Source organism: Cataglyphis hispanica, chromosome 5, assembly GCF_021464435.1.
Source record: "Cataglyphis hispanica isolate Lineage 1 chromosome 5, ULB_Chis1_1.0, whole genome shotgun sequence".
In the NCBI taxonomy this organism is placed as follows: Eukaryota; Metazoa; Arthropoda; class Insecta; order Hymenoptera; family Formicidae; genus Cataglyphis; species Cataglyphis hispanica.
Window position 1 is genome coordinate 8,757,624 of NC_065958.1, and position 25,796 is coordinate 8,783,419.

At 27.8% G+C, this 25,796-nt stretch overlaps 7 protein-coding genes across 11 annotated transcripts; 3 read left to right on the forward strand and 4 right to left on the reverse strand.

Moving 5' to 3' along the window:
* Positions 1-27: 27 nt before the first annotated feature.
* LOC126849866 (nuclear receptor 2C2-associated protein) lies at positions 28-884 on the reverse strand. The gene is made up of 3 exons (XM_050592173.1): positions 654-884; positions 412-502; positions 28-332 (listed from the first exon to the last, which is right to left on the reverse strand). Exons 1-3 carry the CDS (start codon positions 689-691, stop codon positions 48-50), a joined length of 414 nt encoding a protein of 137 aa, XP_050448130.1. The 5' UTR covers positions 692-884; the 3' UTR covers positions 28-47.
* A 1,043-nt stretch (positions 885-1,927) lies between these two features.
* On the forward strand, positions 1,928-3,065 carry LOC126849819 (transmembrane protein 70 homolog, mitochondrial). Its single transcript, XM_050592086.1, has 3 exons — positions 1,928-2,157; positions 2,381-2,740; positions 2,818-3,065. The coding sequence occupies exons 1-3, from the start codon at positions 2,050-2,052 to the stop codon at positions 3,049-3,051; spliced, it is 702 nt and encodes a 233-aa protein (XP_050448043.1). The 5' UTR covers positions 1,928-2,049; the 3' UTR covers positions 3,052-3,065.
* Positions 3,066-3,901: 836 nt separating this feature from the next.
* Positions 3,902-8,439, forward strand: LOC126850106 (potential E3 ubiquitin-protein ligase ariadne-2). Of its 2 annotated transcripts, none has more exons than XM_050592786.1 (8): positions 3,902-4,044; positions 4,890-5,403; positions 5,483-5,714; positions 5,786-5,903; positions 5,971-6,195; positions 6,317-6,529; positions 6,607-6,756; positions 7,160-8,439. In XM_050592786.1, exons 2-8 carry the CDS (start codon positions 4,890-4,892, stop codon positions 7,199-7,201), a joined length of 1,494 nt encoding a protein of 497 aa, XP_050448743.1. In that variant the 5' UTR covers positions 3,902-4,044; the 3' UTR covers positions 7,202-8,439. The 2 variants fall into 2 exon arrangements, with proteins under 2 accessions (XP_050448743.1, XP_050448742.1); XM_050592785.1 differs by lacking the exon at positions 3,902-4,044 and adding an exon at positions 4,136-4,334.
* Positions 8,440-9,175: 736 nt separating this feature from the next.
* On the reverse strand, positions 9,176-11,508 carry LOC126850107 (uncharacterized). 2 transcript variants are annotated; one of them, XM_050592788.1, is made up of 3 exons: positions 11,230-11,508; positions 9,650-10,185; positions 9,176-9,446 (listed from the first exon to the last, which is right to left on the reverse strand). In XM_050592788.1, exons 2-3 carry the CDS (start codon positions 10,083-10,085, stop codon positions 9,226-9,228), a joined length of 657 nt encoding a protein of 218 aa, XP_050448745.1. In that variant the 5' UTR covers positions 10,086-10,185; positions 11,230-11,508; the 3' UTR covers positions 9,176-9,225. The 2 variants fall into 2 exon arrangements, with proteins under 2 accessions (XP_050448745.1, XP_050448744.1); XM_050592787.1 differs by lacking the exon at positions 11,230-11,508 and adding an exon at positions 10,898-11,175.
* A 1,050-nt stretch (positions 11,509-12,558) lies between these two features.
* Positions 12,559-14,533, reverse strand: LOC126850120 (formylglycine-generating enzyme). 2 transcript variants are annotated; one of them, XM_050592812.1, is made up of 5 exons: positions 14,368-14,532; positions 13,534-14,211; positions 13,270-13,441; positions 12,965-13,148; positions 12,559-12,842 (listed from the first exon to the last, which is right to left on the reverse strand). In XM_050592812.1, exons 2-5 carry the CDS (start codon positions 14,063-14,065, stop codon positions 12,687-12,689), a joined length of 1,044 nt encoding a protein of 347 aa, XP_050448769.1. In that variant the 5' UTR covers positions 14,066-14,211; positions 14,368-14,532; the 3' UTR covers positions 12,559-12,686. The 2 variants fall into 2 exon arrangements, with proteins under 2 accessions (XP_050448769.1, XP_050448768.1); XM_050592811.1 differs by having other exon boundaries at positions 13,534-14,533.
* Positions 14,534-15,530: 997 nt separating this feature from the next.
* Positions 15,531-20,576, reverse strand: LOC126849578 (meiosis-specific with OB domain-containing protein). The gene is made up of 8 exons (XM_050591540.1): positions 20,286-20,576; positions 19,537-19,668; positions 18,683-18,951; positions 18,101-18,323; positions 17,247-17,363; positions 16,313-16,475; positions 16,025-16,232; positions 15,531-15,692 (listed from the first exon to the last, which is right to left on the reverse strand). The coding sequence occupies exons 1-8, from the start codon at positions 20,404-20,406 to the stop codon at positions 15,531-15,533; spliced, it is 1,395 nt and encodes a 464-aa protein (XP_050447497.1). The 5' UTR covers positions 20,407-20,576.
* A 657-nt stretch (positions 20,577-21,233) lies between these two features.
* On the forward strand, positions 21,234-24,570 carry LOC126850115 (alpha-soluble NSF attachment protein). 2 transcript variants are annotated; one of them, XM_050592802.1, is made up of 5 exons: positions 21,234-21,523; positions 21,837-22,030; positions 22,157-22,422; positions 22,562-22,735; positions 22,914-24,570. In XM_050592802.1, exons 1-5 carry the CDS (start codon positions 21,432-21,434, stop codon positions 23,061-23,063), a joined length of 876 nt encoding a protein of 291 aa, XP_050448759.1. In that variant the 5' UTR covers positions 21,234-21,431; the 3' UTR covers positions 23,064-24,570. The 2 variants fall into 2 exon arrangements, with proteins under 2 accessions (XP_050448759.1, XP_050448757.1); XM_050592800.1 differs by having other exon boundaries at positions 21,236-21,523; positions 21,834-22,030.
* The last annotated feature ends 1,226 nt before the right edge of the window (positions 24,571-25,796 follow it).

Consider the following 25,796-nt stretch of genomic DNA (forward strand, 5'->3'; position numbering starts at 1 on the left):
CCTATGTAATATTATAAAGATATAAAGTTATCAAAAGATATTTAATGTCATGAATATAATGACAAATTATATATAATAATCCTGTCAAAAAAATCAGTACTTTGATTAAATACAAATTTAAAAATCTTGGCTTTGATCTGATTCTTTAAGTTAAATCGCTGTAGTTTATTTGAATCTTCTGGATAAAATGCTTCCATAACCGTCATGTCTTTCCCATCATTGCCAGCCTCTACATGACAATCTTTACCAGCAAATCCACCTTGAAATTCTATTTCAAAACTAGAAACATTACACTCTTCTTCAAAATTAATAACAATCCATTGTGGACTTCCCTACAATATATTGGTCGTGTTAATTTTAAAGAGAGAGAGAGAGAGAGACAATTAATCTATAAAAAATTTAATTACTCACTGCATCAGAATTCCAACACGTTTCATTGGAATTATCAAACATGTACTTTTTTCCGTAAGATCGAACATTCTTGTTTAGCACCGAACTAACCCTATACGCAGAATATTAAATCACTGTTAAAACATCATAAAATATATGTTTTTCTTCTAAATTTCACTCAAAGAAGTTATTTAATTACATTACAAGAGGTCTTTTATCTTCAGTTCTGCTAATTATTTTATGTATAAGAATACAAGACTAACCGACAGTCAAATTTGTTTCCTTGTAACAAAGAAGACATATCGACTTGTTACTTTTATAACAAAGTAAGTTATCATATTTGTTACAATTTCATGTATGATTCGTTTCGCTAATTCAGGGCCAATTTCACCACCTTCGGTTAGACTAACCGACGGCAAGATGGCAACTGAAATGATAAGAATGCTTGGTTTTCATTCACCTCTATTTTCTGTTTGCCACCTTGCTGATTTTAACCGTCGGTTAACTTAACGGAAGATGGTGAAATTGGACCTCAGCATTTATGTGTGTGTGTGTGTGTGTGTGTGTGTGTGTGTGTGTGTGTGTGTGTGTGTGTGTGTGTGTGTGTGTGTGTGTGTGTGTGTGTGTGTGGTGTGTGTGTGTGTGTGTGTGTGTATGGTGTGTGCGCGCGCGCGTGTGTATGAACAGCTTATAAATTATAAAAAAATATAATTAAACACTCGCACATCTCTAATAAACATCAAATTGCTGCGAACAGCTTAAAGGCCGTATTACATTACGAGTTGCGGGTTCGATTGCGATGGGGATCTTAAGCGGGGAACACACACTTTTGCATAAGCGCATAGTCATAAGCATAAAGCGGGGAGCACACACTTTTGCATAAGCGCATAACAATAAGCATAAGAAAATTGATTGGTTCATTTTCTTATGCATACATTTGTGGACCAATCAATTTCTTTATGTTTATGGTTATGCGCTTATGCAAAAGTGTGTGCTGGAAATTGATTGGTCCACAAACATATGCCTAATGAAATGAACCAATCAATTTCCTTATACTTATGGCTATGCGCTTATGCAAAAGTGTGTGTTCCCCGCTTTAGAACATAGAAATGGAAGGGGAATGCCTGTGTTTTCGAGAGAAAAACATGTGCGAAGGAAGTGAGAAAGAAAATCATAGTTGCCTCTCTCTTGTGACTTAAGATTAATTAGCTAATCCATTGATCAATCAGAACAAAAGGTGCGAAGATTTCTTTGTTTTAATTAGAGATTTTCCGATTCACGTATGATGCGCATGATACATCATATCTAACATATATAAATTTATATATATTCTAAAATATTTATATGGCCTAGTTTATACCGATAAATTTTAATACGTATTAAGTACTACATTGACCAATCATAGCTATTTCTTTAAATTTAAAGAATGGAATGGTTGTGATTGGTCGGTATAGTATTTAGGTATACATATTAAAGTATATCGGTGTAAACTAGGTCTATATGCATCATATCAAAACGCTACTTTACTCAGTGGAATAAAATTTTAGAACTTACCCATATACTGTGATCTTATCGAATAACGAAGTTTGCTGATAGATATGACGTACAAACGTTATAAAATATTATTTGTATAAATGCGTTTCTAAATATTTTTTGAATATGGCGTTAATTTTAAGTATTCGTGCTCAAAAAAGACTTTTCATTGAGAATTTCAGTAATCTCAGACGCACTGTAAATGATATTATGTATAACCGTTGCACCGTTGAGGTTAGCAATTATGGATATTTAAATATAAATATTTAATATTTATATAATTTTAAATCATAAATTTTAAATATATAATCAATTTATTAATCAAATTTTTAAATATACGCGTATATATTTAATATTTTATAATTAATAAATATTTTTTATCGGATTTTATAAAAATGAATTATTAACTACAATAGAAACGATTTCCTCGAATTAATCTAAATTTATGATTTTATAGAAATTTTCCACGGCATATAATATCAAATGTTTTTCAACAAAAAATTATCAGGAAACTTCTACCGAAAAAACCGAAATTTATTATGGAACTTTAACAAGACAGATTAGAGCTCTCAAAATTTTTTCATTATTGACATCTACTGGTGGTTTATTGGCTCAGCCATTTCTTTATTCAAAAGCCATAGAAAGTGGTAATACAGGAGCGGTTTTAGGAATATTTGCATTTATTGGATTTTTGACTGTAACTACTCCTTTATTGATACATATAGTAACAAGAAAATATGTAACACACTTATATTACGATGTAAAAGAAGATAAATATATTGCAAATACTTATAGTTTATTTGTTAAGAAAAAAGAGGTATTTAAAAATTACATGTGAGATATCCTGCTCTCCTTTATAATATCGTTTAGATAATAATATAAATTATGTTTCAGCTTGTATTTACGCCAGATGATGTAGTAGTACCAGATGTGACTGGCATGTTCACAAGTTGTATTATAAAAGGTACTCCTTTATTTTTAGAACAAAAGTTTTTCCATGACTCTACTCACTATATACGAATCATGGGATATGATAAGCCAGTAGACTATAAATTAAGCAATAAAAACACTCTTAATCAGACCATCACAATGGACACTGAATATAAAGATCATATAAATAAAAAATAATTTTGACATTTGAACATACATTATTTATTCCTTAGATTTTTTTTTAGATATGCATTATTTATTGCTTAGATTTTTTGCATGAAAAATTTATACGTAACTATATAAATATTCTTTTACAATCTGTTAAAAATTAAAAAATATTTATATTGCAATGTCATACCAAATTTGTATACTGAAAAAATATAGAGAATATCAGAATGATTATAATATATTTGCAAATTTGTTATTGTTCAGAAATGAACTAAAGAGAAGTGATTATTTGTAATTTTATTTTGCATTGTAACTATGTAAAATATTTGTATGTGTGATATAGTGATGTGTTCCAGATTTTAACAACCAAATTGTGTTAATGTATATTATAGGTAGAAATAAGAAAAAAATTTTTTAAATGAGCAAACTGATTAATGGATGATATTAATTCTTATTCCAATTTTTGTCCAATATTTTTCACAAATTAATGTCTAACAGCATACATCTGATCTTGGAGGCTAAAGAATTGATATTTTCTACAACCTATTCATTTTGAGAATAATGTTTCTGGACTGTAATATTATTTTGTTACATATATATATATATATATATATATATATATATATATATAACGTTTTCTTAAATAAAAAAGTGACTTTTTATATATAATATTCATGTATCATTCTCTTCATGATTGATTAGAGTTGTTACTTATGCTATTAGATATATATTATTCAGCTCGTTCATTGAGCCAATCGCAACCGAGTCTGCAACCTGCAATCCTAATCTTAGAACATATATAATGTTTATGGATGCGTTCCATTTCATGCATTGAGCGCATAGATCGCCTGAAAATCTATAGTTCATGTGACATATATTATAGATTTCCAAGCGATCTATGCGCTCTATGCGTGAAACGGAACGCAACCTATATATGTTCTAAGAGTATAATACGGCTTTTGTAGCTGTCAATTGTTCTTTGTGGCATTTGGGCACCCTAGAGTTCAACCTATACGCCAGTCAGTAAGCTATCACTGTTATACATTATGGAAATAGCCATGTTGCTTTTCATAATGGGACAAATTTCTAATTGGTCAAAATCATTATGCCTTGAGCTAGTAGGATTTTCGAACGTACCCAAAACTATTAACCCGGTGCAAGGTGCAAGGTGCAAGTCCAATATCGAAAAGAAGAATATATAAAAATACTTTAAAGCTCCTTTTGACAAGTTGACACCCGCACATATGAGTTTTACCGAAACGAGTGCGTAAATGCAATCCTCTTGATAATCAGGAAGGTCTAGCCGACCAAAGGTGGGTCGCTTACAATACGATCCTTGTTTCACGAATTGTCGCCACTGCAATTGTTGCGACGCGATCGTACATATTTTTTACTGCATTGTGGCATTGTTTATCAAAATCGCATTCAGCGAAGAAAAAAAAAAAGAAGCTTCCGAGGGATTGCTTTCTGGCCCGCACATAAATAGTGGGCAAATCATGCACAGATCCAAATGCTTTCTCCTTACAAACGAAAGAGAGATACATTTAGGACAACGCATTGTATATATATTCTATAGTTTATTTTTTTTATAAATCTTAAACGTAATATTGTCGTACATTACTATATGTGAATAATTGCTGTCTTATAATCTTTTTCTGTAGCATTATCGAGTTGTTCCTTATGACTTTTTGCTAAATTTTCACAATAGTGTCAGTTTATCAAAGTTATGTTAAAAGATGTCTCCCTGTCAATGTCTAATACTTATTTTTGTATAATTATTTAAAGTATTAGCATAGCGATGTTTAATTCTGTGAAAAAAGATGTACAAGTTTCACAATGGACTAATGTACGAAACATTCTCCGTACAGATGTCGAGCGAAAATGACAGTGAAATGGATTGTTCGGACTCCGACTGTGGTGATCCGGGTTATGAAGATTATTACAATATACAGCCATGGGGTGGTGAAGTGGACAATGATGTGGATCCTGAACAAAATAGAAGAGATCCAGAGTACGCAGTATATGACTGTTTGCGAGTCGAAGAGGTAGAGCGACTCTTGAATGAGAGTGTAGAAGTATTAAGTAATAGTCTTCACATAACGCCATCGCTAGCCAAAGTATTGTTACACGCACATAATTGGGCGTTACAAGATATTGTCACTAAATATCGTAGCAATGCTTCCAGTTTATTGATTAATTCAAAAATTAAACCTACCCTGGAACAAGTGCCAGGATCAAAAAATCAGAAAGGCGGTGTGTGTTCAGTTTGTGTTATGGTTTCTCCTGCAGATAGGTTTTCTACACTTACATGTGGACATTCATTTTGCAAAGACTGTTGGTGTATGCATTTTGAAGTACAAATAACTCAAGGTATATCTACCAGTAAGTAATATTGCTTAATTATTACTTACATTGTGCTTATAATTTTTATCAAGCTTTATTAATTTTTTCTCTCGCATAGGTATAAGTTGCATGGCACAAGATTGTGATGTGCTAGCTCCAGAAGACTTTGTTCTTTCTTTACTTGCTAAGCCTAACATGAGAGAACGTTATCAACAATTTGCCTTTTGCGATTATGTCAAGTCTCATCCACAACTGCGATTTTGTCCTGGTCCAAATTGCCAAATAGTTCTACGTTCAAAGGAACAACGAGCAAAAAGAGTCATGTGTTCATCGTGCAAAACTATATTCTGGTAAACAAGTGCAGATATATTATACTTAACGATTTATCACATGTCAAGCAATAAAAATATTATAATTTTAGCTTCCGATGTGGTATGGATTACCATGCACCTACTGATTGCGGTACAATTAAAAAATGGTTAACAAAATGTGCGGATGATTCCGAGACAGCTAATTATATTAGTGCTCATACCAAAGATGTGAGTATGCAAACAAATGATTTAAAATATCATAGAAAATAAAATTAATTGTAAAATTATTTTTCAGTGTCCAAAATGTCATATCTGTATAGAGAAAAATGGTGGCTGTAACCACATGCAATGTTACAACTGTAAACATGATTTTTGCTGGATGTGTCTTGGAGATTGGAAAGCACATGGTAGCGAGTATTATGAGTGTTCACGATACAAAGAAAATCCAAACATTGCACATGAGAGTGTTCACGCACAAGCGAGGGAAGCTCTCAAGAAATATCTTCACTATTACGAGCGAGTAAGTTTAACATAATAACGAGTTTTCTCTCTCGAATTTTTTATTTAATCTTAGTATACACGTATTTTTTATGAGTATATTATTATATACACTATATTGTGTATGTGTTTGTTTTTTTCAGTGGGAGAATCACAGTAAATCGTTGAAATTGGAAGAACAAACGTTAGAGGGCATCAAGATGAGGATAAATAATAAGGTGATGAATGCAAGTGGCACATGGATAGACTGGCAACATCTATTTGAAGCGGCATCACTTTTAGCGCGTTGCCGGTATACCTTGCAATATACATATCCATACGCTTATTATATGGAACCCAGTCCTCGGAAAGAATTGGTATGCTTTAACAATAATGTTAAATAAAGCATGTGTAATAAAAACTGAGCACTGAATTATCCTACTAATCCTAATAGTTCGAGTATCAACAAGCACAATTAGAAGCAGAAATAGAGAATCTCTCGTGGAAAATTGAACGAGCGGAAACAACGGATCGGGGAGATCTAGAGAATCAAATGGATATTGCGGAAAAGCGTCGTGTTACTTTACTAAAGGATTTCCTCGAGGTATAACTATCTAAATGCTCTAATTCTATTTTGTCTCAATCTATAGATTCTAACAAAATTGAATCACAGTGATTTTTTCAAGTGCTATCTATCTTTCTATCTATCATCTAATTGCAAGGTGCAAAACATACGCGCGCGCCTACATATGTACACTTTATATTACAGACCCTATATTACAGCCTATATATGCACAGTGCCACAAAATTAAAAAAAAAATTAGTGTTAAATTTTTTAATATATAAAAATATTTCTACAATATAAAGAAAAATTTTGTTATATCATATATGAATAAAAAATGATCATAATTATCATAGTTATGGAAACGAGAATATTTTTGTTTTACAATAAGACAATGCAAAGTGTATATTATAATAACTATAAAGATGTGGTTTTTTTCTCCTAGATTATCGACACAGGAAATAATATCACGTGCTCTACATCATAATTTAAATGGGAGAATTATGAAAATCTAAGAATTATAAAAAATAACATTATATATAGCATTGATTTGTCATGTCCAAAAAATTTTTTCAGTTTTCACAATAATCGTTCGTAATTAGAGTTATACGGCAACAAACATTATATATACTTAAATTCTAATAATGTTACTTTTCTCACAAAATCAATAGGGAAAATATTAATTATGTCGATTGATTTATCGATATTTCGATATTAAAGTGTATATCTCTTACAATTAGTTGAAAAATATTTTCAAAAGTGCACTACAAAATGGCTTTTCTGAAGTGTTTTCTTTCTTTTCTCATTTTATATAGTGAAGTACATTTAACGCTAATCTCGCATTTTGATAAAAGGCATTGTATAGGAGGTATGAGAAGTATCGATCAATCAGAAAATCATATGTCTTCACTGATGTTTGTTTTTTTCCAAATCTTATTCAAAGTATCATTAATGTTTAAGATATGTTCATGTGCCCAATGATTAAAAAGGAATGCCTAATTTAAGGACTCTGGTGCCAAGATATAATGGTACCAACTTGCTGTATATATACTAAAAAAACGTAAATGAAGAAATACGTGAAAAAAAATAAAAAAGAATGTGACATGTTTTTTTATTAAATTAGATTTTAAGGAGTACATGTGCAACGATCAAAGATATCTGTGACACATCTAGCCGTAATTAAATTTACCTTTTTTAAGCTATTTAAAGAAAGGAAAACAGAATTTACTGTACTATTATAACATTTACCCCGCGAAGAAATAGGTGGTTATCCAAAAGCCGGAACCTTAAAATTGTGCAAAATAATATAAAATAACTGTAATGTTTGTTACAGTAAGAGAGATAAAAACTTTCTAAAAAGATTGCATGCAACTAAGAAAGTTGTTGCACAAAGTAGAATAATGTGATGATAAAACGATTTTCGGGAATCAGAAGAGACAATTAAAATGAGAAAGCAAAGTTTCTTTCAAATACACACACACACACACACACACACACACATATATATATATATATATATTTGTCTCTCTCCTTACTGTATAACTTCTCAAATGTCCAATGAGAAGTAATCACTTGTATAAGAATATTTAAGTATTTGTAAATTAATAATAATAATAATAATAATAATAATAATAATAATAATAATAATAATAATAATAATCATATAAATCCAAACAAAATTTATTGAATTCGTAATTTTATTAAATATATTCGTTGTTTATAAAAGCCTTTGGTTTCTTATTGACATTGAATATTGAATATTATGGTGTTACAAACGAATAATCACATAAGTTGATTTTACAAAATATATCCAAATAAATTTTTTGTTTTTTTGAAATAAGCTTTTTTGATGTTGCCATCGACAATATAGATTAATAAAATATGTGAAACTCTTTTTTATCATGCATTAATAAATGCTCATCAGTATTCTATATTTTCAATAAAATGGATTTTATGATGATTGACCAAGATTTACAACTCATTAACTTATTAACTTATGAATTAAAAAGAAAATTTTTTACATATTATTTTTTAATAATTCATATTATCAAATACGCGTGTAGATTCATTAAAACAAGATTACTTATTTTGACTTAGCTTGTAAAAAAAAACTCATGTAATTTTTTGCTTTTAACGTCATTTATTATAATTGCAGTAAGAACAAAGAAGCCTTAAGAACTCAAATTTAATTGTATATTAAAATGTGTTGCTGTGTGTGTATATATTTGTGTATGTGTGTTTGTGTCTGTGATTCCTAGCAATGTGATTGAAACATTCTGTACTGTATGGCAATAAAGCTGGAAAGCTGTTCGTGAAAGCGAAAGAAAGTGCAATGGATGAGTATGGAAGAAAAGGTGATGTATGTACAGGATATTCTGTAAATGGTGGTATAATCTGAAAGATGATTTTACATAAAAAAATAAATTTTAAGTATATTACTAAAATAAATTAAAAATATATATTATAGTTTGAGAAACTCTTTTTATACTTAGAAAAAGTTTTATTACATAATCAAGCAATATCATCACTAAAATTATTGTCTTTACTTTCAATATCAGTATCACTGTTGAAGGTATCATCTTCCTCTCCTATAATAGCTAATGATTTCAGTTTTATTAATAAATCTTCTCTTCCTTTGGAATCTGTTTTATCCTCACTTTTGTCTTTGACTTCACATTTATTTATATCTATGTCTGATCCAGACATGTGTTTATTATTTTTTGTATTTTTTGCTAAAAATAAAGTAGGTTAAAAATTATTATTTTGTGTGTGTATGTGTGTATTGGTGTGTTGGAATATTATACACACACACACACACATACATACATACATACATACATTCATTCATACGTACATATGTACGTACATACATACATATATATATATGTAAAATTTTGTATTTAAAAATTTAATATTCTAAATACAATATACATACATGATTGTTGATTCATGTAACGTAAAAACGTTCTTCGTTTTCTCTCTGACAAGGTTTTTAAAATTGTTTTAAATTCTTCATCCAATTTAATTAATTCTTCCCTATTAGGTTTTGCTTCTACAATTTCTTTCTTCTTTCCACATTTTGGACAAATTTCATTCTGCTTGGCACAAGGCAAGCAGATATTATGATAAGAGTGTTTCACAATCTTTTGTTCACATTTTATGCATTTCATTGGAGCTTTAAGTGCTTTGTATTTCCTGTACTTGATCTTCCATTCTATTATTTTTTTGCAGCGCTCACAAACATTCACAACTTCAATACTATTAATAAATTTTATTTTCTTAGAATTATCATACAAATTATTTTTGAAAGCTGTATGATTCTGGTACTTCTGAGGTCTTGATCGACTAGTGTTACCTTTTTGACAACTCATGTTTCATTTATTGTAATATTTTTTGCAGATTTAATAACCCACTTTATAATACAATGTATGAAGTTCTCTTTTAAATTACCAATAACACAAATTTTATTATCTGCAAATATAAAAGAATATTTATTACATCCAGCATATTCAGAATTATCAGCAGCAATTTAACATAATAACAAAAATTTCATATTATAGTATTAAATCTAGTTTTATCTAGACAAAATTGAAGACAGAATTTTATTCATAATTTTATGTCATATAATGAAGAAAAACATTTAAGGAAATAACATGTGTACATATATATATATATATATATATATATATATATATATATATATATATATATATATATAAAATGCAGGTCAGGATAACAAATATTTTGAAATGTGCAGAATATAAAATTCTAAACGATTTTGTTTTGAATTTTTTCATTACAAAGTGTTTAAAAGTTTAAAGCGGTTTTTAGATATGCTGAAAATAATATTAATAATTCAAAATGTACTTTTGACGATTCATAATCACGCGCAATTGCTTTTGTTTTTTAAAACATTTTAGATGTATATGTAATAGTAAAATCAACTTCTTAAATATTCTTTTTTCAAAATTTAGTTATTAATGTATTTAAGTATGTATGCACTTAAAAAAAGTTGATAATGTCGAAAAACTCAAATATGCAATTATAAGTAACATCGGTAACGAAATAGTTGAATCAATATTTCACATTTTTAGCATCCAAACCATATTTAAAATTTTTAAAAAATAATTGAACAATGAAAAACAATTATATAATCATTATAAAAGAATATTAGATTATTTACCGTATAATTAAATAAAAGTTATTACAAATTCAATTTTTAATATGCTTGATGTCTAATGAGGTTAAGAATCTTTCTCCTTATAAAAAGGTTAAAAGTCAACATAAGTAAATAGGTATAAATCACTAGCACAGCGTACAGACTTAAGCGGGGAGCACACACTTTTGCATAAGCGCATAACCATAAACATAAAGAAATTGATTGGTCCACAAATGTATGCATAAGGAAATGAACCAATCAATTTCCTTATGCTTATAGTTATGCGCTTATGCAAAAGTGTGTGCTCCCCGCTTTATGGAATAATAGCCGATATATTCTAGTATGTATATACATACTAGACTCACTAGCTGCTAATACTCTATAGCTGCTTCTTCTTCTTCTACGAAACGATTATTTTATTAGCACCGATTGGTCAATTTTGTAGGATCTCGTTTTACTGCCATTGGAAGCTTCAAGGCCTATCCAGGATTGCGTTCCGTTTCACGCATAGAGCGCATAGATCATTTGGAAATCTATAATATATGTTACATGAATTATAGATTTTCAAGCGATCTATGCGCTTAATGCGTGAAACGGAACGCATCCCAGATTCAAACGAATTTGCGTGCATGTGTATGTATATGTATGGTGTGTGTGTATATATATATATATATATATCTTTTAAATTTTGATGTTCATAATTTTTGTTCTTGATTAGACATAACTTTTTATTAATTTCATCATTTTTATAAAAGGAGCAGGTTTAACCAATAGATATATTAAAGTAATACCCTTTTTCTTGTGTATACATACAACAAAATCTTTTTTTGTACAGATGTATAAACTCGACAGCCTTTTTACTTTTTTAAAAAGATTTTCGAATAATTATTAATTTATCATTTATCAATCTGAAATTGGCAAAATAACAAATGATTTATAAATCAATTATCTTATTAAAGAAATATTAGGTCGTGGGTCGTGATTTGCATTTTGAAAATCAATGATATATTTCTCAAGGATAATTAACTAATAATATATTTATAATACTAATAATATAATATTTGGACATAATTTTTTTGTTTAAATAATAAATATTACTTTTCATTGGCACAGAAACGCCAAGTTATTTTTTCAATTTTCATACTTTTGATTAGTTTTGATTTTTATTCATATATATGTGATTTTATACATTTATATATTATTGAAAATATTTTATTTAAAAGAATATCTTGTAAAATCTACAATCTCATATTAAAATATATAAAATATATAAAAATACATTATATTAAATGCAAACATTCCAATATATTTAATGTCACGTTAGATATTTTTAATATTAAAACATTGCTAAGAAAAAAGGAAAAATTAATAAATTTTATAGCACATATTTTTTATTCTTAATTGCGTGCAATTGATATCATTTTTTGTAGAAAAAAAAAAAATTTTAATGGAAAATATATATTGCAGCAGGATTTTATGTACAATTTTTTTTTAATAAATGCATGGATCTAGGATTATTTTTTAACCTTTTCTTCAAAGAGTAATTTTTTTAACGGTAATGTCTCATAAACAGTATCGTCATCAAAAATTAGTAGTCAATAAATAGCTAATCCTATTCTAATATATTTTATATTTTTTTATATATAGTTGTTTTGTTAAAGAAATAAAATTCTAAAAGATGCATGTGTATGTGATATTCATTATATTCATTAATTTTATATAAAAGAAATATCATCTTATTTACATATATTGCATTTATAATAAATTTTCAATCTTTATCCATATTCTGCCTCTAATTTTTAATATGTTTTACCTATGCCGATATAGCGCATCTAAAGCCTAAATTTCCAGCTGATGTATCGGGTGTATTTTGACTACGTGCAGCACATCGGTATCTGTGGCAATAACTTTTATGACAAAGATAAGAACCACCTTTTTTTACTTTATTGTTACCACTAGATGGGCCAAACTGAAAATAAAAATAAAAACTATTATAATATAAGTCATCAGTATAATACATTTATACAAACTTTATTACAATTTAATATAAGTCCCTATATATATTATATCATATATAATTTTTTTTTATACAGGATTTGTTTGTCGATCGCTCGAGTGCTTCGTTATCCACCAATCAGCTGTCCACTCCCAAACATTTCCAACAATATTATGTAAATCATATTTATTTTGTGAAAACATTGTAACTGGCGATGTGCCTTTGAATCCATCCTCTTTAGTGTTTTCTGTAGGAAAATTGCCTTGCCAAATATTGGCTCTACAAGATGATAATAAAATACAAATTTTCATTATAAATTACAATAAAAAGTGCACATATACAATACATGTGCAAATTATATTTATATAAATAGAAATTTTTATATAAAAATTTAATATACTTATGCCGATTGTTTGGCATCAATTTATTTCCCCAAGGATATAGTCTATCTGAAAGTCCACCACGACATGCAATTTCCCATTCTGCTTCAGTTGGTAATCTCTTTCTCATCCAATTGCAATAAGCAGCTGCGTCATGCCAGGAAACATGAACAACAGGATGGTCCATTCTGTCTAAGTATTTTCTAATTATAGTCAAAATAATGAAAACAGTTTTATGAATCCTATGAACAAAATATTCAAATTTTTTTCTCTTTTACACTTACAAGTGATATTTGAATCAGAACCCTCTGGACGTTGCCATGAAGCTTGTTTCACAGGTGTCCACCAAGGAGCTTGCACAACCGTTTCATTGATTTTGTTTTTCATATTTTGCGTTAAAAGACCTTCAAAGACAAAGGAATCTCCAAAACTCTCCGCTTCCGTTATGTATCCAGTGGTTCTTACAAAAGTTGCAAACTCTTCATTATTTACTTCAAACTTGTCTATATAAAAACTATCTAATATTACTTCACGTTTTGGACCTTCTCCATCTGCTATAAAAATTGGATTATTCGTTCCTATGAAATACGTCCCAGCATTTATCTTAAACATTTTTTTCGTTTTCTCCTCTTTCATATGAATTGCATCGAATTTAGAATTATCAACAACACAATATCCTGCTTGAGGATTGAAAATTGCTTGACGATTCAACTTGTTTCCGCATTGACAACTGCCGTTATTTTTTACGGCATTTACACACAAATAATAATAACCGATTATCATTTGTATCTTATAAAAATAATAAAAGAGTGTCATTTTTTGGGAAAACAAGATTCTTACGCTTCTTGTTCAATAAATTTTTTCTCTCTTTTTTTTTATGGATTCTCATTCGGTTTCTCTTTTTTTATTTCTGTTCTTTCTTTACTTTTTATGGATTTCTCATTCATTCATTAGGAAAAACGCTGTAAAACAGGCAGTAAGAATAAGACTTAAAACTTTTAACTACAGACTACAGGAGAGCTATTACGATTCTTGAAACGAGATGAAAATTACAAAAGTGAGCAGATTTACTAGATTTCAACAAATGAAATTGTAAATATTCTAGTGAATTTCCTCACTTTTGTATTTTTCACTTTATTTCGAAAACCGTAATAGCCTTCCAGATTACATCAACGACAAGATACACTGCGCGACAAATGCGATAATGGATACATTCAGGAAACATAACTGTTGCACAACTGTTGAGCTCGTCTTGTCACATTTAATGTTTTTGATTTGCTAGTTCTAGAAGTAAGAACCAATTACGTACTATTGCAATCCAACAGTTGTGTTTTCTGATCACGCCCAATGATTCGTTCCCACAGACTTCTATATATTACTAGACCGCTAACTCTCTTCGAAAAATTGGACTCATAAAGTATGTATATAACATATGAGAAGTAAGCATCTGTGCATGCGTGACTGAAGTAGGAACCAATAAGAAAGAAAAGGATAGGATCTGATATGTAATATGGCCGACGTGTACAGACACCTTTATTACTTGCATACAAGGCTAACCATTTTAACATTTTAGTACCTCGTTGATATCTTATTAATCTTAAAATCATACAAATGTAAAAGAACCATGCATGTTTCGAATTCTTTTCAATTAAAACGAATAGCTTTACTAACAAATAAAATCTTATCTGCTGAAATACATTTTTTTTTTAATTTTAAAACATTTATTTAAAATATTTTTTATTAAAATGCATATTTTTCAAGATATTATTGAGGCCGTGACTTTTTAAATTTTATAAAAATAAAATGTTTAGAAAAGGAGTTCTAATCCCAATGATATATCGTTAAGTGTACCTAATTAAATATACCTTTTGGTATACTTAATTCAAATCTATATTTCTGATTTTAAATTGAAGTTAATTATAGATTTAAGTTGCTAAATTAAATTTTTTTGAGAAGGGGATTCAGGGTTTACATACAAAATAAATCAGACATGTAAAATACACACTGTTGAAGTAAATATATTATAATCAATAACTTTATTTTTATCTGCAATAATATACATGGCTAGGAAAACGCTGAACTTTTAAAACTAAGCAAACTAAATGAAATAATTATAATGTAAATCATATTCATAATAGTCTTACATAAAATAAAATATCTATACGTATAATAAATAATGTGTAATGTTTATGACAAATTATGACGAATTATTTGTACCAAATTGGAACAACTAAAGAAAGCTATTAATTTTTAACTTTCAAGTATATAGAAATGTTGTAGTTTATTCGACTGCATATGTCTCATCGAGACAATGTTGAATCGACAAAATATTATATAAAACATACGGGAAGGCAGATGTCGGCCCGAGAATGTGCAGGCGAACGTTGCATTCTTCTAACAAATATAACCATTTTAATTTGGCGCGCTTTTCTACCGTCATTGCCTACAACAAAAATTTTCCTTTTTATATCGTATTTAGAGCAATTTTAAATCTAAGACAAACACAAAAAATAAAATGTTTACTATAATTATACATATTGTATATACATATTTGTTATATACATTATATATTTGTTATTATACATTATACATATATACTTCGACTTATTTTACATATGCCTTAATTTTAATTAGTTATATTTCTATAGTTAGTTATATAGTTATAATTAGTTATATTTTATTATTTTTTGATTAATAAAAAATTAAGAATCATCATATTTTACATGAGTATAGTTGGAAATAATTGTTTTTTTAACATTAATTTAAATTGATTACTTGAAATTCATCAACTGTGCATCCCATGACTCGTTCCGCGATATCGCCAGTCAAACGGCATCCGATGAGATATCCAGTGTCATCTTTCAAATTGATTTTTATATTAAATTTTACAATGTTTAGTGGCGTCCGGATTCCGTTGCCTGATGGGCAATTCAAGTTCATACAAGGATCTTTCATATTCGGGACAATCTTTTTACACAGAGCGCTAAAAATGCAGGACAGAGCATTGTCGATATTTTAATTACTTAAATTACTTAAATTATGAATGCAATGTAGGAAAAGTACCATTTTACAGATATCACATCTTTAAGTGAACCATCCAAATTCATTTCAGTCACTGAAGCTTTTACAATTGTTGCAAATTGCAATCTCTCACCTTCCACATTCGTTTTTCTTTGTAACTTCTCCGTGATTTGTTGTATTGTCATTACAGTCGTAATAGTGTTTGCTACAATATTAATATAAAATTCATAATAATAAAACGTGTTACACAAAAATTAATTGCGCTAAAATTCCATGTCTATTATTAGATAAATTAATAGAAAAACAAACTCATTTTTTAGCATGCTCAATATACCACTGTTTAAATGATTTATGCATTATTCGTGATATAATAGAGAGATAAATAAAATATTTTATATTTACACGCTTCAATTAATTATTTAATAACAACCATAGTTAACTATATTACTTAACTTAAAATATCGTATAAGTACTGGTTTACACAAATGTTATAACAATTTATATTTTAATACTGGTTAAACTAGCGTTTATATAATATTTTAAGTTAATAATTATAATTACAAATATTATTAAAAATTATTAGTAAAATAAATGTATATGCAAACGTAATCATACACACACACACTATTATACGTTATATATGTGCAACATATATAACGTATATAATTTAATAATTTAATAATTTTAATATAATATTTTATAATATAATAATTTTTTAACAAACAACTCTTTTTACATATAATTTAAAATACTTATATTATTATATTGCTATATAAAATATTTTATTATATATTATTATATTTTATAAAACTTAAAATATATAGATCATTCCATTAAGCGGATGATTTTTAAAATAGATGCTAGCAACAAACATATGTTGAGATTTAAATGATATACAAGTGTTGTCTGTATGAATACGTTATAAAGTTATATTATATTTAGATTAAACTCGATTTAAATTAATCGTCATTCTCACGATTTGGTATAGTGAATGAGTCGCTGCATATGGAATCAGGATCATAATGTTGTATCGCACTTATAATGTTTGCGGCTTGAGGTACATCCGGACATTCTGTAATTAGCGTTCTTCTTGCTGCGTACAATAAAAACAATATTGCAAATATAATAATCTTTATCTTAATCGTAAAAGTTTACAAAAATTTACATGCATCATTTTCCTTTTTTTGTATATGTTGTAGAGAGTAGTTTCCTAATTAAAATACACTTTGAATTTTGTGGCAATCTGATTCTTTAGATATGCAATTTTGAAATATTATAATTTTTGTATTTATCAAAAAAAATAATCTGTGCTGTGTAAGTTTTTGTAAACTTTTATCTATTTTTTTCTATTTTTTCTATTTATATGCTTATAGAGCAAAAGTAATAGAATGATTTTGTTATATTTATAATGTATATCGTTTTTCGAATACATTCGCAAAGCACTGCAAATTATTGAATATTAACAGAGCATGATTCCACAAAATCAGATTTTCAAAAGAATACAAAAACCTGATTTAATCTAAAATAAAAAAAAACCAATTTTTAATAAAGGCATTAAAATACATTAATTAGCATATGCATTAATTATAATATGCATACTACTATATGAATAATTATTTAAAGTTATGTTAAGCCTTATCTAAATATTTTCGAAGTTCACAATTTTAATAAATGATATATCTAATGATATATATACTGATATATATCTAATGATATATATCTAACTAAAATAAGCGATATTTAATGATATACATATTTAGAAGATTGTATAATATATATGTATAATATATAATATTACAAAAAGACCGAAATGCTGGATCTTCAACATACAAATACTTAACGCTATTTTTTTCTTATATTCATCGTGTGCGATGCGAACATCAACTAAGAACAATATTGTCCGTTTCGGTTCCCAAAAGGCAGATCTCTCCACCCAATCTTTGTCCCATAATATCAATGATACCGTATTATCCGTCGATCCATCTGTTACCTCAAAACTGCGACATGTTAAAGCTTGTCCATTCCGAGTCATTATATTACGCGTATCGCCGATCTATAATATATTTAATCATACAATATAATTTATTACTATTGACACGAGTACGAAAACGGTAGTTTTATTGAAGGAGCATAACTTTGATACCAATATAATTTATATTAAAAAATATACGGATTTTTAATGTTTATATATATATATATATATATATATGCACATTAACACATAAACATACACGTATGTTTATATATTTTATATGCATTTATATATATATATATATATATATATATATATATATATTTATTTATTTATTTATTTATTAATAATTGTAACTAAATAAATTATTTTTTATTATTTTGAGAAATACAGTGCCATATATCGAAGATTTGACATGTTCATTGTTATTTATAACTTACAAACGTTACAACGACGAGAAGGTCTACTGAGCGATCACATAAAGCCTCGATGTTATCCAAAATGTTTTTCAAGCTTTTCGCGGAGTTCACACTCTTAACAGGTTGCATTAGCAAATTTTTGTATTGTTCACGAGTAGGCGCATCATGATTATGTATGAGAGCTGCACCCTCATTCACGATCAGAGCGAAAGAACTAGAAGTCGATGGTACAAATTGTTCATTTTTATCATTAGCCTGGCGTTTCATAATTTTCGCGCTTATCACTTCCACTGTAAAACAGATATTTTTATTAAAGATTCGTTTCTCATTTTTTAAAGAATATATATTTATCACAGTTTTATTTATTCTATTTTATTTGTAAGAACCGTAACCATTACATTAAAATAGTTATTATATGTACATAATAATGAGTACAATTTATATTAAACAAATTTTTGACATAATATAAAATATATAATATTATTTTTAAATTATCTTGGGTCAAAAAGTCCATATATAATCAATATATATAATCGAACATAAATATATTTCTAACAATAACACTCCATGCACACGACGGATGGTGCGACCGACTCATCCGGACACCCTGTATATACATATACATATACATAGACATATATATATATATATATATATATATATATATATATATATATATATATATACAGACATATATGTGTTTTTTGTACATACACTCGTTTCTCTTGTACATACGATATTTTTATCTATATGTAATAGTATATTGCATATAGATAAAACAAGAAAATTAATTAAAAGCATTCTTTTTTAAAAAAAGTAAAATTTGTAAAAATACACACACACACACACACACACACACACACATGCGCACATACCTACGGATCCGATATTAAATGTGGACGATACTTGTTTTACAAATTCCATGCTTCCCCATACTGTAACATTGATAAAGTCTTCTTCACTATCCCGTAAAGTGAATGTCCACACGCTACGTTCACCTCTGTTAACTGCAACAATCGATAAAATAAGAAATAAAGTTTATTATAATCAAATATAAATATGTTTTCTTTCTTCTGTATAAATTATGTCCGGCAAATCTACATAAAAGGACAAATATTAAAAAATAATTTAAAAAACTTTTACTTTTATATTGGTTTTTTTTAAAGAGAAATTTGAAGAAATGAAATATATAATACATATATACAGTGTGTGTGTGTGTGTGTGTGTGTGTGTGTGTGTGGAGGAACATATTTTATATATTATATTTAAATATACATGAACTTTTGTTCTTGAAACAAAATGTCATCTTTTATTTTTTGTTTCGTATATATATATATAAAGTATAAAAAGGGAGAACTTTTTATTTAAAAAGAATAAGGAATAATAAGCATACAATTTTTATTCAATTTATCAAAACAAGTAAATAAATAAATAATAATAAAAGTTAATATAAAAATAAATATTTTCCATATTTGAAAATGAATAAATCACACAAACTTTGTTTAATATGTGATATTTTTGTAAATTGGCTTATTTATTTTTCAAAATTTTTATTATATCGATTATCGATTTTAAATAATTGATAATCGATTCTAAATAAAAAACTGTGCTTATCGATACCTACATTTTGTTTGAGTGGCGGTAAATGTTTTTACGTTTGAACTATTTATGATTATGCCGATTACAAACGTATTTGGCATTCCTTCCTGTAACGATTTAATTTCCTGCCTGTATAGAAAAGACATGTCTCGCTATCAACAATGGCTCAAAGTAAAGTAAAAAAACTTGAGTAATAACACGTTCGTTTGCGTGAGACTCCAAGTACGAGTTAAATCACTCCAATGCTACCAATTGCCAAGATTTACCGTACACAGTATATAGGCTGCGATCGGGAAAATGTTAGAAATGCTTCGAAGCATTTGATTGACCAATCAGAATAAAAAGAACAAAAATTTCTTTATTCCGATTGGTTAATGTAATGCTTCGAAGCATTTCTAGCGTCTTCCCGACCGCAGCTATTGACTAGATCATAGACATAGTAAGTATAGATTGCACATTTTGTATGTTTTTTTTCATTTAGGCAGCGTGAAACTTAGAAAGAGAAATTCTCTATTCTCAGACTCTTTCTCTTTGTCTAAACTCTAAATGATACGTGGTGAGAGAAAGAAGCCTTCGTAGTACGTTGCAGCGATATTGAATTTCTGCCCCACTCTAAATATTGATAGACAAAGACACATATCCTATATGATATATATAGGATCCCATATCATATATGATAAAGCGGGGAGAACACACTTTTGCATAAGCGCATAACAATAAACATAAGGAAATTGATTGGTCCACAAATGTATGCATAAGAAAATGAACCAATCAATTTCTTTATGTTTATTGTTATGCGCTTATGCAAAAGTGTGCTCCCCGCTTTACGCCGCTTATAGGGAAGATACGTTCCTAGCAATATAGAAGTATTACATATATGGGAGGCAGGTTGGACTATCCTATCTATCTGCTACATGTTTATGGTCAATGGTCAATCTTCAAAATACATCGTTTGACACAGGCAAAATGTTTTCCCTGACAGATTGGCGACCCTGACAGTGATAATGCTCGATGTCCGATAGTCTGATGCATTGACGATTCATCGTACTTTCAGTTTTAGTGGCGTCTCACCATAAAAAAGAGAGATTTATAGTTGAAATTTATCAAGTGTGATTGATAAATCTGAGTGACTCCTGAAAAAAAAGATTCACCGTAATTCGGCGACGTCGTCATGGCCGATAGTGAGCAGAAGGCGTTGCAACTGGTAGCAGAGGCCGAGAGAAAGCTATCGTCGTCAAAGAGCTTCTTTGGCGCACTGTTCGGGTAAGCTGATCGATTTGTTACTCAAATTCATTCCGTTGGAAACGTATACATATGGATTTTATATTATTCGAACAATTATCTTATCGCAAATCGCGGGAAATTTGTTATTTCAACGAACAATCATACATATATTTAAATTTCGATCATCTTTTGTATCATGATTTCTGTAGATGTATATATTGTATACGCGTCAATATATATATGTCAATGCGCATTAACAAGAATATGTATAGATAATGTTTTTCTTCTGTATGCAAAACAAGAATTTTTTGTCCTGAAAGATTGGTGAATCAATGTTTAATTTTTGTAGAAGTTCATCAAAAATTGAAGAGGCAGTAGAATGTTATCAACGGGCAGCAAATCTGTTCAAGATGGCAAAAAAATGGAATTCGGCGGGAAAGGCATTTTACGATGCGGCAGATTTACATGCAAAAGCAGGTGGTCGTCATGACGCGGCCAATAATTATGTAGATGCTGCTAATTGTTTCAAAAAATCGGATACAAATGGTATTACGATAAATATTATAGGGATATATTTAATTAGTAAAAACGTAGAATGTTTAGGAAAATAATATTTTCTAAAATAAATGTTGTGAGATAATTAACTTATACATCATGTTTCTGTCTTTACAGAGGCGATCAGCTGTTTGTTAAAAGCCATCGAGATTTATACTGACATGGGCCGTTTCACAATGGCAGCAAAGCATCATCAAAGTATAGCTGAAATTTATGAAAGCGATGCAGTCGATTTGGAGCGTGCGGTACATCATTATGAGCAAGCTGCAGATTATTTCCGTGGTGAAGAAAGTAATTCCTCTGCAAATAAATGTCTTCTTAAGGTTGCACAATATGCTGCTCAACTTGAAAATTATGATAAAGCCATTCAGATCTATGAGCAGGTAAAAGAGATATTTATAGAAAATTCGTAAAAGTTCAAAAAGTTACTAAAAATATCCTAATTCTTGTAAATTTTATATAAATTTGATTTAATATAAACTTAATTTTAATTTAAATGTTTGAAGCTTATTTATTTCACAGGTTGCTTCTGCATCATTAGAAAGTTCTTTACTCAAATACAGTGCTAAGGAATATTTCTTCCGTGCAGCATTGTGTCATTTATGTGTCGACTCATTAAATGCTCAACATGCAATTGAGCGTTATCAAGAACAGTACCCAGCTTTTCAAGATTCTAGAGAATATAAATTAATAAAGGTATGTTTTTGTGTCAACTTAATTCTTGATCAATATTTTACACGCACACACACATATATGTGTGTGTGTATATATATATATATATATATATATATATATATATATATATATATATTATTTCTATTTCTATTTCTATTTCTATTTTATTTGATAATTTGTCCCTATTGTACATCTACAGACATTGATAGAACATTTGGAAGATCAAAACCTTGAAGGTTATACAGAAGCTGTTAAGGAATATGATTCAATTTCAAGATTGGATCAATGGTATACAACAGTATTATTACGTATCAAAAAGCAAATTCACGATAATCCGGATCTACGCTGATCAGTTTTTTCTTATCCATGTTACTTTCTGGCAACAATATTATTTCATCTCTGTATAGATTTGTTTTTGAATCGCGTCTTGCTTTCAATGGAAACTATATAGTATTTCATATATATATATAGTTTTTATATAATAGCTCACACAATTAGATCGCCTTTTCGTTAGGCTCGTTCTCGACACTTATCATTATATATGTAAACATTTTTTAAAATCTACATACTCACGAAATTGTGGAAGATTACAGTCTGCAAGAATATGAAAAATGATTATTTTGAACGTCTAAGTCTTTATGTTTGCATGTATGCGCGCGTGTGTGTGTGTATATGTATTTACCTTTTTTTTATACAGGCTTATTGCCAGATATATTGACTACAATGTTACATCCAATGATTTTGTTTTAAAATAATAGCCTAGAATTCTTATCTTATTTACTTTATGTATGTATGTATGTGCATACACACACACACACATACAAACACATACATACATATAGAAGATGTACGACCATTTACTATGATTTTTTCGAGAACGGTCGATAATAGAAAAAATGTTAGGAGAAAAATTGCCTGATGTAATAATTATCATTTATTTTATTTTATTTTTTTCTTAAATACAACAATCTGTCGAAAAATAATATATTGCATTTTTAAAATAAAACTATTTTGTTGAATTTACACAAATTGATCTTTCTAAACAATCTGTAAAAAATATAAAAGTAATTACATAACATCTTAACATTATTATGAAAATCATAATAAAATGATGTAAAAAATGATTATTATATCAGTATGACATTTAAGAGCATCACATTAAATAAAAGATAAAAAACTTAAAATATTTTGCAGAATCTTCATTTTTCCAATAATTTATCCTTATATTTTAATATCTAAATCGTTCATAAAAATAAATTTGCAAATTTAACTGAATGTCTCACTAAAAAAAAGTACAATTGCATTTTTCTAGTATATTATTGCACTCAAAAAAAATATAATAGAATTATAATTAGAAGGAGGATACATAGTTATTATTATGCCATTCAATTCTTTTTTCTATCGTTTGTTTCTATTGTCAACTGTTTTCGAGAAAATTACATGGACGAATAGATGGTTGCTTTGTAAACTATTTTATATATATATATATATATATATATATATATATATATATATATATATATATATATATATATATAAAAACTTAATGTCATTATTATATACATACACATACATACGCACTTTGTTTTTTTTTAAATTGATAATCTTATCATTTTAACCAGGATTATTATAGATTATTATCTTTCTAAATTTGAAATTACAGTGTGCAACTATAAATAACATATTAGATCAATAAATATTAATAAATTTCTTATTGATTTTTCTCGCACTTTTGGATAATTTTACAATGAAAAGTTTCTTAAATTATATATGTATATTTTTTTTATTTAATAGCAAAGAGAAAATATTGTATATGATATTTTGAATGTATATAATTATATTAATTGAAACAATAACTCTTTCGTGTTTTTTTTATAAAAACTGTTTTGTTTTTTCCATTTATAGTGAAGTACATTTTATAGTGAAGAAATTACAATAAAACATGATATCATTTGTCACTCTTGCACTGCCAAAGTATCAAAGTAACAAGTTTAATAGACATATAATTTGTATATTTTACAGTTTTCTTTTTTTCTGTTTTAGACTTATTCATTTCTTTTTTTCTGATTTCTTTCATCTCATATTTATTTTCACTTTGAAATGGTTATTGTTATCAAAATTTTTGTATATAGTTTGAATTAGGAATATTATTAGGATACATGTGATATACATATATTCTTTCCCAATATGAAATTCTCTAAAAATGTATATGATTTTTGCAATAATGTAGTATTGTTTAATCTAATTTAATTGATATTTGTTGTTTATGGATATAAATATCCAACAAAAAAAGACGGAAGTGGGTAGGAAAATACAAGAGATATATTTATAGTTGGAATACTGCAAAAATTTGATATAGATTTGATTATATATAGATTTTTCTGTACATTCTTTTTACATTATTTAATATTTTTGTAATTCATTTTTATGATATTTTAATTATAATTATAATTTTACAACAAGCTATGGTAAAATTCATCTGATTTTATTACAATATTAAAAAATATAAAACATTGACATAATGTTATAAAAGCTTCGAATATATTATTGTCAAAGTAGGTTCAAACTACATACAAGCATATATTTATTATTTAGTGGAATGCTCGAAAATATAACATCTAAAAATTATTTCATAATTGTTACATTGAAAATTTTGCATTGTATGTAGACGCATCATATATTAATACAATATACATACATATTTCAAGAATATATATTAATATAAATTATATAATAAATTTCTGCTGTTAATTAGAAATAGGTAGAACTATTTACATGTATATGAATAATGAAACATGCATTAGCATAAGTATATGTATACTTATCAAGAGATAAAAGGGGATAATAAAAATTTCGAACTGTACACACATAATGTATATTATTTGCTGAAAGAAACAAGATGGAAGCAATATATAAAATCTTTGTGTATTTAATGTAAAAAACTGCATGAGATAAATAACATTTTAATTCAAATGTTTCATAATATAAATATCATGTATTATTGCTAAAAGAATTTACTAGTTTATAATTGCTAATTCATTTTACATTTAGAGTTTACATGTTTTGCCTAACATTATTGTTT